The sequence below is a fragment of the Notolepis coatsorum genome, assembly GCF_963971535.1.
Source record: "Notolepis coatsorum genome assembly, chromosome: 8".
Classification (NCBI taxonomy): Eukaryota; Metazoa; Chordata; class Actinopteri; order Aulopiformes; family Paralepididae; genus Notolepis; species Notolepis coatsorum.
The window spans coordinates 64986579-64999078 of NC_140172.1; the positions used below are offsets into that span (position 1 = coordinate 64986579).

Consider the following 12500-nt stretch of genomic DNA (forward strand, 5'->3'; position numbering starts at 1 on the left):
GCCTGCTACAGAACACATGTTTCAGTTACTCATCTCTGTGTTTTCCCTATGATCAGGATCCATGACGGTTTGCTCTTGTTCAGTTGAAAGAGGCCATTCCCAGCAGAGATAGTGTAGGTAAGAACACTTTCATTGTTTCCTACCAGAATGGAGATGATGCCGTTTTCTCTGCCTTCTATCAGGTCACAGATGATCTTGTTGTCAAAGTAGGGCACAGTCTCCCACTGAAAACAAAGAAAAAAGTTAAATGTGTGGTTATCATTATTTATTACATGGCGTTTTCACATTCGCCGAAATGCTTGCTTGTGATTGGTCAATAGCGCTCGTCAGAGGTCTGATATTACTCGATAACGGACCTCTGCCGAACAATAATGACCGCTGTGCGCAGCTGGACCAATCAAGCCCACTACACACACTGTATCAGTGCTGCTCAGCATATGCACAGCTGCACTCAGTCATGCAATCAGACCACAGACCTGCCGGCTGCCAATAATAATAATCACTTTATTTGGGCCGACAGAGCCACAGAACAACTGCGTCTGCATTTGATCTCGTCTTGTCGATGAATTAGGTATATTGTTAGTAAGTTAGCCATGTAATAAGAGGGATAATGTATAGCCTATACTCGGGCATTGTCGCAAAATAATTGACCTTCACTGACGTTTAAAACACCGAGGCTGTGCCTCGGTGTTCTAAACTCTGTGTCGGTCAATTATTTTGCGACAATGACCTCGTAGCTATACATTATCCCTTACATAATTGACTGCATTTATATAATGCTTTTATCCAAATCGCTTTACAACTTATGCCTCACATTCACTCATCGACGGTGGAGGCAACCATGTGAGGTGCCAACCTGCTCATCTGGAGCAGTTAGGTTAGGGGGTTAAGTGAAGCACACTTCTGACACGCTGACCGGGAGGAGCCCGGTTACCAGACAACCGCTCTACCTCCTGAGCCACTGTCGCCCCTATCACAGAGGTACTACCACACTCTACTACCATTTTATTTATTCTGTGTAATATCTAAGTTTTCATAGAAGTCTGTTTACAATTGTCTTAACACATTCAGCGCCAATCACGAGTATACTCGTTATTGGCCGACAAGCGTTGAGTGCCAATAATGAGTAAACTAGTTTTTAGATCCTGCCGATCGAATATCACCAGGTGGCAGTATCGTCTGAACTGGAATTGCATTGGCGTGGATACACGTCTTGCTTTTTAATTTTTTTGGTAAGGGCTCCTCCTCCTGCTTGAACAGAGATTCACATTGATTGCCTCGAAATTCCGTTGCCTAAGCGTATTTTACCATCGAAACGTGTATAGACATATACACTGGTAATCGCGATGGCGATGCGATCACTTGGAATTATTCTTTTTGGAATACCTTCTGGCTAAGGTAAGGTATATTCTATGTCTATTTTACCTAACCTGAAATGTGTTTTTCTAACGATCACAGTTCTGTGTTTTACCGGACGTAAAACATGCTTGGCAAACAAGATCACAGTTTTGAGTTAAAACGACGCCCCCCCCCCCCCCCCCCCCCCTTGATGATTTTGTGAAGGTACATATGTACATGTTATATACCTTTGATTTGGGAGTATTTGGGGTTTCAGGGAATCAACCAGAACGATTCGGGCTTATTGCACATAACGCGTTTTTACCTCGCAATCTATGGAAAAAGACTGGATTATCTTGGAGATGCGCAATGTTTAGCGTGTAATAAACTACAAACTACAGTGTGTAGAAACAAACTTTTTTTTCCATGTTGGACTACAAGTGTCTGTCAAATGAGCCACACCATTGTCTCCACAGCTATAATACAGAACACACACACAGCTCTGCAAACATCGTGAAACACCGCGGAAATGACTATTTTAAGATGGCCTTCTAGCGGCAGAGATGGGGATTAAGTGTGGCGCTGAAAGTGTTAACTCAATCAGCGCCAGACCCGAGGGTAGTCGGGTTAACTCGCCAACCGTTCAGCGCCAGACCCGACTATAGTCGGGTTTTCATCGTTATTTCTTTTATTCGATATTTTTATTAATTTCTCTCACACGGACCTCGGGGTTACCATAGGGAACCACTCTGAGATCGCTAGAGTGCAATACTGGCCGCATCCAGGTAGTGGCAGTATCGCCCACCCTTCTAAACCTTTTTTTCACACACTGTGTTACATTCAAATGTCTCCGGGCGCGTCTAGCGGTTCACTCGATGGCATTGGAACGCATCCAATGCCCCCAATGCATGTGTTGTGGTGGATTATGTTGGCGACACGATGGACACCAATACTGGAAATCGCAATCAGACAATTGGAATATTCTTTTTGGGGTACCTCCTAGTGAAGGTAAGGACTATATGACATCAATCCTGCTTTGATCCACCCATGATTTCACATTGATCATTGCGACCATGTGTAACGTACTCCAGAACGTATGCAGTTGGTGACGATCAAAGCATAAAAAAACGACCCCCCCCACCCCCCTTTCATGCATTCATAATACCCATTATATACATTTGATTTGGAAATAGTAGCGTGTCCAGGCGAGCAACGCCAGCGCTTTTAGTGAAATTACATTGATTTCTTATAGATATGAGTTTATCCCGACTGTCGTAAACAGGATATTGCATTTTAATGTGCTGGATTGAATGTTGGATTATTGTCAATAACATTGTAATATGAGGGTTCTTCTAAACACTCACTGCGATGCCGTTTGACTCGTAGTCCTCCTGCTCCGACTTGAAGGTCAGCTCAATGAAGACCTGCTGCAGCTTCTCGTTGGAGTAGTTGATGCAAAACTGCTCTAAACTGTGGGGAGGAAGAGGAGGTCAAACTATAATCAATTGTATCAACAGGTCATGTCAGAAACATGGTTATTTACAAGATATAGAACAGGGGTTCTCAAACATTCACATTGCTGGCAGAAGATCAGATTTTTTTTCTGTTCATATGTGACTCAGATCTGTTTTTTTTTCATCACAGTGTGAACAGCACAAATCTCATCAAATCTGATCTTTTCAATTCAGATGTGGTCCTAAATCAGATACAGGTCAGATTATTTTGCAATGCGACCTCAGTCTGAACAGTCAAGTTGGAATTCACGCAACTTTTAGTTTGCAGTGCGAGGGCCATTTCAGGGACCCAACAATGGATTGAGGGCCGCCCTAAGAAATATAATTAACACAAAATAATAATAAATAATGACATAATCTGTCTCGTGAGTAGGCATCTCGTGGGTCATACACGACTTGTTGCCATGCAACCAGTAGCCTGGCAAGCTTTGAACAAGCTGCCATTTCTAACTTGACAGCTTAGCCCCAGGGGGCACAGTTTTACCTTCTTAAAATAAAGTACTGTGCGATGTTGTAGGTTGGTTTAAAACTGTGTTGGAACAGGAACAAATGTCAAGTCAAGTCAAGTCAAGTCAAGAGTTTTATTTGTCACGGCATACAAGCATACAGTGAAATGCGGGGGGAACAAATGTAAGGCATGTATTGTGTTCAGCCCAGTGTCAGAACGACACAGCAGCGCAGAGCCATTGATGTTAACACATTCAATTAGTTTATTGAGAGTAAATTAGTTGAACGTGGCCACCAGTGATGTCATCAAGAGACATTGAATCCTTGTGTTGTGTTAATTACAGCTCAATGAAATCATGTACATGAAAGAATAGCAATACCTTGTCTTATAGGGACTGCTTTCATAATTTCACGGTGCTGTAATTAACACAACACAAGGAGTCAATGTCCCTGATGACATCACAGCTGGAGCATTTTCAAACACTCTCAATAACTGTCAAACTAAATGAATGTGTGCAACACTGTTTTTGGACGTGTGTGAGATTATGTGCAAAATAAATCAGCATTGTTTTTTGGTGAAGTCTCCCTTTAAGATATTTCTATCACAAGGAACATACTGGCTTAGTACTGAATGTGAGCCAAAAGAACGCTGACAAACAATCCTGTGTCTTAAGACCCAAAAGTCATAATTCCCCCTTCAGCTCCCTCCCTGCAAACAAGTACGCTATTGATACAGTTAGTAAATTAGTGGGGAGGGACGTTCATTTTCCTCTCTGAGGCAAATAATAAAAGACATGTCTCTGACTTCATCAGAACTCACAGGGACATTCAGTCTCTCTCTAAAAAGACCATGAGTGACCTTTATACAGTAACAGTAATGTTTGGATTATATTAGATTATATTAAAATGTATTGTCATTATACAGCACAAGTATAGTACAACAAAAATAAGATATAAACTAAAACTAGATGTAAAATATATAAATTAGTACTACTGAGTATCTGAATAGTTCTAATCAGATGTATGTAGAGTTGTAGTATTATTATGTACAGTGATACAGGTATAAAGACACTATGGTAGTAAGTCGTACTGGCCAGCAGAGTAACTAATAATAGTAGGTAAGGGATATGTACAGATAGAGTATCTCTATTATAGTATCTACAGATGTAAAAAGGATTATATGCCGGTATATTCAGACAGATATGGATATACATATATATTATATATATATATGGGGTAAATATAATTATATAAATGTATATGGTATATACAGCACTATTGTACATGCTATCATACATAATTATATGGGTAGATTATAGTATGAGGTAGGAAGTTATGAGTTTATGAAAATATTGCATATATTGGTGGTGGGGGTATTTACAATTGTCAGATAAATAATCTTGTTTATAATATGTTGATCTTGACACACTGACAACAACAAAATAAGATAAACATCAGAGTGCAATGAAGATGTGGACAGACACATCAATCAAGCTAACCCTCCACTCCTTGGCGGATCGTCTGTTCTGTGGTACTGACTGTGTCTGTCCTACATGTAGCAGCCACAAGGGGGAGTAATTCCTGTTTCAATGCCAGGCTTGATGGATCTACTATGGAGTACAACCTCAAATGAGGAAGTAAAACTTTCAGTCTTCAGTCTATTCTCATCCTACAGTATATCTCTCTATATGGTCCGTCTAATATAGCATGTAAATGTTATGGTTGGTATTTTCTTGAATAGGACTATTAGCGTATTGTCCTGTAATTATATGAAACATTTACGCATGTCACGTGACAGATGTACTCTAGGCCTGTAGGGATTAGGGAACACACTCGTTTTCACTGGATTAAGTCATGGAATGTATGGAAAAGACGTTTTACAAGATTTCTATTTGGTCTGAATCCACATATTCTTACAAGGAATTTAGTGAATCTGCCAATAATATCTTGGTAACCAGTAATCTAACATAAACTAGCATAAAAGAATATATAGATGAAATCATCGATGGCGATATCTGAAGGCAGAAAGTCTATCTTAAACTACTTCTTATAATTATTGTCCATAGGTGTGGTTCCAAAAGTACGGGGTCCCCTGCAAATTGGGGTTAATAGATTAACTTTCTTATCACTGTATTTGATTGACTAGCATTTAGTAGCACAGAGAGAATATAATATTCACTATTCTGATCATAACTCTCTACTGTTACCGTTACCCATGGTAGAGGCAATTACACAGATCTGGAGAAAAAAAACCCACATCTATCAATAAAAACATTGTCAGACTGGGAGTCCCCAGGTACATGGCCCTAATTCATAGTAGTGTGGGGGAGTCCTCGATATGAAAGATGTTGGGAACCTCTGATGTAGCCAACAGAATGGATATTGAGAAGCACTATGTATTCACAGAGCGAGAGCGTGATGTAAGAGGAAACTATTCACTTTATACCACTGTTTTGTTCCGTGTCGTACAACCTTTTAGTTTCACATGCTTGATGGAATCATATTAGAATCATATTCTTCCATCATAGCTACACATTTGAACTATAATTTGTGTGAGAATCTATGAAATGGACTAAATATATATATATATATACTTTCCTTTTTACACACCTACTTACACATTGTTAGGCCTTAGGATGCAAGACCCAACCTAACTCTCATTAGTGCTCAAAACTGTTGAGAAACAAGTGTAGTGTAGCTCTATTGGGCTTTGTATGTATGTACCGGTATGTATGTATGTATGTATGTATGTATGTATGTATGTATGTATGTATGTATGTATGTATGTATGTATGTATGTATGTATGTATGTATGTATGTATGTATGTATGTATGTATGTATGTATGTATGTATGTATGTATGTATGTATGTATGTATGTATGTATGTATGTATGTATGTATGTATGTATGTATGTATGTATGTATGTATGTATGTATGTATGTATGTATGTATGTATGTATGTATGTAGTATGTATGTATGTATGTATGTATGTATGTATGTATGTATGTATGTATGTATGTATGTACAAAGCTCTATAACAAACTGCCGTGGATTTTGAGGGTCCAAACTCATCCTAATTTATTACTGCAAATTCGTATTGTGTTTTCGAAGGGATCAACAGAAAGCAAAACAGAAAAAACAATAATAAAACAGAAAGAGTCTCGACAGTTGAGTTTATAGGACTAGATAGTACAATCCCTTAGATAATCAGCACTTGGTAGTGAATGGGGTAGTGGTAAAAGCTTCACTGGGGTCTTCAGGTGGGCACCCTCCTTCATTGGTGTTTCGTTGACAGGCCCACGACACCTCCGAAGGGCTCAATGGCAAAACCTCTGCTTTTACCCCTCGATGGTCATTTTGCAGCCCAGTTGGGGTCCTTTCTCTTAATCCATAGCCATCTGCTGCTTCATTCGGCAGCCTCTGACAGTGATTTGACAGCTTGTCGGAACGCCTGTCCTCGCACTCCCATCCCCTTGAGAAGCTTGGTTGTGGACATGGCAACAAAACCTCTACCCCCGACCTCAACCGGAAGCACCTGGGCACGCCAGCCGCGTTGTTCTGCCTCGGTTGCTATGTCGGAGTACTTCAGTCGTTTACGTTCATATGCTTCACCAACTGCAGCCTCCCATGGTACAGTTAGTTCCACAATGAACACCGACTTCTGAGAGGTTGACCACAAGACCAGGTCCGGCCTGAGGTTGGTTGTAATTATCTCAGGTGGAAAGATGAGTTTCTGGTCTAAGTCAACCTGCATTCTCCAGTCCCGGGCAGTGTCTAGGAGGGTTGCTTCTACTCTTGCAGATGGCTTTGCTGGGAGCTGTCCTGCTCTTACAAAGGAGGTGGTGTTTGAGTGTCTAGGCATTGGGGGAGGGAGGGCATTATTGGTAGTTCTCCTTCCTTCCAGGGTGATCGCCAGTTGTCTTAGGACCTTGTTGTGTCTCCAGGTGTAGCGCCCTTGGGACAAACTGGTTTTGCAGCCAATGAGGATGTGCCTCAGTGTTGCGGGGGTTTGGCAAAGCGCACAAGAAGGATCTTGTCCAAACCACTGGTTTAGGTTCTTGGGCGTGGGAAGAACATCATAGGTGGCTCTGATGATGAAGCTGATTTGGCTTCCTTCCATCTTCCAAAGATCCTTCCATGTGAGCTTACGATGCTCCAGGTTTTCCCAGCTAGTCCACTGGCCCTGTTTGGACTGTGAGACTGCCTTTGCACATCTGTCTGCCTCCTCTTGTTGCCGAACCTGAGCCACCACCAGCTTTCTCCTCTGGGTTGATGTTGCCTTGTGCCATGTGGGTCGACTTGTCCCAAGTCCAAACCCACCTCTTCCATGCTGCACCTACAATGTCTCCATGCCTGAGAGCAGATTTTGCTTGCTGTACGGCCTCAGATGGGATCCATTTCCTCCCAGTTGCCAGTCTGGGAGCAGCCGCTCGGATCACTTCATCTTGAGACTCGGTCAGGGTCATGTTCCGCCTCACTTTGGTGCATTTAAACTCCTCTATGAGGCTAGAGACAGGCAATTCCAGGGCCCCGTGTCCATACAAGCCGATGTTGCTGAGGCAACGTGGGAGGCCAAGCCACTTCTTGATGTATGAACTGACTGTCCTCTCCAGCTTCTCGACTTTGGTCATGGGGATCTCGTAGACCGTTAGAGGCCACATCAGGCGGGGGAGCAATCCAAACTGCAGGCACCACAGTTTCAACTTTCCAGGGAGCAAGGTCTTGTCTATGCTGACAAGGCCATTGCTGGTTTCTTCCCTCAGCTGATCACTCTGGTCCGAGTCTTTGAGGCTCGCGTTGTACCATCGCCCTAGGCTCTTGACTGGCAGTTCTGACACCAAAGGAATGGGTGTATCCTTGATGTGGAACCTCTGGTCCACGAGTTTTCCTTTGACGATGGATATGCTCCTGGATTTGCTGGGTTTGAACTTCATCCGTGCCCATGTAATGTTGGCATGAAGCTTTCCCAGCAGACGTTTGGTGCATGCTATGGTTGAGGTCAAGGTGGTCATGTAGGCATGAATAGGAGGTAGACGCTGTCCAGATTGCAGACGTTCTCCTCCCACAACCCACTTGGAGGCTCGAATGACTACTTCCATTGCCATGGTGAAGGCTAGTGGGGTGATGGTACATCCAGCCATTATTCCCACTTCCAAAGATTGCCATGATGTTGTGTATTCTGTTGTTTTGATACAGAATTGCAGATCTTGGAAGTAATTTCTCACCAGGTTTGTGATGGTATTTGAAATGTGGAAGAAGTTGAAGGCTGTCCAGATGAGAGAATGGGGGACGGATCCAAAAGCGTTGGCTAGGTCCAGGAATAAGACGTGCAAGTCTCTTCCTTCCCTTTTGGCAGATTGGATTTGGTGCCATATCATGCTTGTATGTTCCAAGCATCCTGAGAAACCAGGAATGCCGGCCTTCTGCACAGATGTGTCAATCAAGTTGTTTTGCTTCAGGTATGTTGTCATCCTTTTAGCAACAATGCTAAAGAAGACCTTCCCTTCAACATTCAACAGGTTGATCTGCCGGAATTGATCGATGTTTGAGGCATCCTTCTCCTTGGGGATTACTACTCCCCCTGCTCTTCGCCACGCTTTTGGGATGGTTTGCTTCGTCCACATCACCTTCATTTGCCTCCACAGAAAGCGTAAGATATTTGGGGAGTTTTTATACAGCCGGTATGGAACTCCATTTGGTCCTGGAGCTGAAGCTGCCCTTGCCTTCCTCACTGCTTCCTCAACCTCCCTCCACCTTGGAGGACAGTCATCCAGCTGGTGTTCTGGTTGAGGAATTGGTGGCATGTCTAGTGGTAACTCTTGTAGAAGGATGTTCTCGCTCTTCCCTTCCTCTTGCGTCAAGTCCTAAGGTTTTCAGCTCTCCGCAGTCTTCCCAGGCGTCCCTTCAGGTCTGTTTGCAGGAGGTCGATGCCCACTCTTTCCTCCAATGAGGCTCTCTTCCATTGCTTCCTCAAGTCCCTTCTTTCTTTAACAAGGCCCTGGATTTATTGCTGCCTTCTGGACTTGGGAGGGGTTGTTGGTGTCATGTCCTTCTTTCCTGTCTCTTTTGTTCCAAACCTTTCTGCTCCATAGAAGTAGATCAGATCGCCCATTTTCTCCAGTTTCTTTTCTACTGTTCCTTTGATTCCATCCAGGATTTTGATCAGGTCTGCATCGATTGTCGCCCACTCTTTCTTGCTGCTGGACTTTGGCCACTTCACATGACGTCTGTGGCCTTGCATGTTCTTCTCCAAAGAAGGTTGCAAGTGACTTGGTTCCAAGTTCTCTGATGTGCTTGAATTACTTTCGGTGGACTGTGGGTTAAATCCTGCCGCTGAGCTTCCCTCGCCTGACTTGACCTTTCTCTCAGAAGATAATGATCAATGCGAGGTCCCGGCCTCACTTTCTTCAAGCACTTCATCCGCCCTTGATGTATTCGTAGGCCTCTGATGGATGTTACCTTGGACCAGCCACAGCTACATAGTTGGTGCTCCTGTCCTTGCTGATGTGCCGATTATCTGGTTCGTCGTCGTGTTCATTCCAGGGTCAGTTACCAGGTGGTCAGCCGATGAGTCATCTTCCGCCCCCGCTCTCGCAGACTCTAGGGGTGTTTTTCTCTTTAGACTTTTCGTAGCAATGAAGGGTGGCTTTTGTGCACTTAACAAAGGCTGGTGGGGTGAAAACACAAGCTGCTGCTGAAATACAGTATAAAATCGCCCTCTTCTCTTCCAAGTCTCCTTTCAAATCCTTCAGCCGAGATCTTAATTTCCGGTAATGGTGCCTTATTGACTTAATGACTTTCACAGAAAACCACAGAAGAAATGTGCCATTGCCGGAAATGAACAGCTCGGCTGGAGGACTTGAGAGGAGATACAACTGTAATTGTATACTGTAAAATGTTACCCTTTGTCCTTTGTTGACTCTTTGAGCTTTCTGTTGATCCCTTCGAAAACACAATACAAACTTCCAATAATTGGTTAAGAGTTTTGACTTAACCCTCAGAAACCTTCAGATAGTTTATACATGTTTGCTATAGATAGTTTATAGCTGGGGGGAGTGTTGAGAAGGAGGAAGAGATACAGAACATACCTATTGTGCTGGAAGACCTCAAAGCCATAGAAGTCTAGCAGTCCAATGACGGAGGAACTCTTATTGCAGACGTCACCCTGCACAGCACAACACACACACATACTGCATCATCACATAACACATCACATAACACATACTTGGTAATACTACCAAGTCCCATCGTGGAATTTCTTTTCTACCATCAGGGTCATTATCAGTGCTAACTGGCACCTTGGGAGCAAGTGATTGGTTGATCCTCTCTACCAACCAGGTGAAGGCCCGGCCGTACACCGACTTGGCGAAGGCGTCGCGCGCCGACCCCGCCTGCTCGAAGTCTAGTGGCACGATGACCTGTAGTGCACACACACAAAGACAATTATGACCTGTACAGCGCACACAATAAACACCCAACTAAACTAAACAGAGAATAATGAGTCAAACAAGCTAGGGCTGTACCGAATGTAATTTTTTAACATTCAAAGCTTCTATTGAAGTATTTGAACGAAGCTTTGAATGTCTGTCGTCATATTTTATGACGTATTAAAAAAATAATAATAATAATGTTTTAATATCCTCAAACTAAATCCTCAATTTGAATAAAGTGATTAATCTGATTAAATGAGTATATATATTTTTTAAATCAACTTTCTTTAATGAATATAACAGTTTCGTCAACATAAATAATCCAATAAGGGCACGGTTGGTACGAAAGTGATGATGACGTCTTGATGGAGCGCCGAGCGCCAAGCGGATGCAGATAGGCTACATCATTTATGATAAATGTTTTATAATTTTTTTTTATCACGAGTCATATACTATAATATTAGTGTAGCCTAATCTTTATCTGCAACTGTGAAGAAACAGAATGAATAGAAAAAAATACATCAGTCCTCATAAAACATAAAAAAAACTATTAAAAAAAATTAAGAAAATAATAAGATATTCGAATGTTGATTTAGAATTCGAATGTCAACGTTATGAACGAAGCTTCGAACTATTCGGTACAGCCCGAAACTACAAACTCTCCATAACCAAAAGAGATCCTCACCTCCTCTCCGTCGACAGTGAGTTTCTGGTGAGTCAGGGCCTGGCTGAGGGATGACTCATCGACGCCCAGCAGCTGCAGCGGGAACGACAACAACAACACATCTGTGCTCAGCGTGGCCTTATCGGGAGTGTTTGTGTATTGAGTGCGAGTGTGCGGAGAATTGCCAGAGGAGCCGGGCTGACCTTGGCAACAGTTTTCATCCGCGTCTCCGTGGTGATCTGAGCTCCTCTGTCCTCCCCTTCTCCAAACTGGGTGTTCCCCAGGTGGAGAACGGCAGCGACCACGTTCAGCAGGTCCTGAAAGACAGTGAGAGGCGACAAGCCGCCGTGAATCATTTCATCCTGACCCGAGCAAACCGTTCGGCTGACGAGGACACCCCCCAAATAAGAAGACCCTGATATGTCCCTGTGTGTTTTTCGTGTGATTGACAGTTGGCAGAGCGTAACGTAATCAGCAAGGAAGTGAAATCATATTATGAACATATTAGTCAACTAGGAGAGCTGCCACAGCTTTTTCCCTGTAGGCTGACAGTGTTGTTTTGTCAGCTGACAATTACGTGCTCGCTGCTGCTGGCCGATTACAATCTTGTACAGGGCAGGCCTTCAAAGAAAAACAGTGGACCACTCATTGGAACTCTAATGCTGCGCAGGAACAATCAGGAATAATGAAATATATGAATAATGAATTATATTGAAATGAAATATATGAACAATGAAATATATGTATATAAAACGGTAACCATTGTAAAGCGATGAGTACTAGATGACATGGCAGAAGAGAAGTTCTCAAATATCATGAGACTAACTGAGCCATCCAGCCTGGACTGCTCTTTAAACTGCATGGTTGAAAATCTCAACAACACCCTATCATACTGCTGTCGCTCCATTAAAGGTAAAACAAATAAAGTCAACTGACTAAATCTCCCCATGGTTAAATAATAGCAGTGTTGGTCTGGTCTGTAGAGCTACTGAATGAAAATGGAGGGAAACCGAGCTCACAGTCCACTGCGATATGTATAAGGAAGCCATGATGATGAGTGGCAAGAAAGGACTATTTTTCTAAGATTATCACAGAATGCTGGAA

At 42.8% G+C, this 12500-nt stretch overlaps 1 protein-coding gene across 3 annotated transcripts in view; it reads right to left on the minus strand.

The window, feature by feature from the left end:
- The window catches only part of LOC311233199 (unconventional myosin-Ic-like), a 66754-nt gene that overhangs the window by 21625 nt on the left and 32629 nt on the right, over positions 1–12500 (minus strand). For all 3 annotated transcript variants that reach the window (XM_084320126.1, XM_084320125.1, XM_084320127.1), the window contains 6 exons: positions 11600–11713; positions 11418–11489; positions 10601–10720; positions 10391–10467; positions 2703–2808; positions 144–224 (listed from right to left, as the gene is read on the minus strand). In XM_084320126.1, the coding sequence (XP_084176252.1) occupies positions 144–224; positions 2703–2808; positions 10391–10467; positions 10601–10720; positions 11418–11489; positions 11600–11713 (570 nt within the window). The remainder of the gene's footprint in view (positions 1–143; positions 225–2702; positions 2809–10390; positions 10468–10600; positions 10721–11417; positions 11490–11599; positions 11714–12500) is intronic.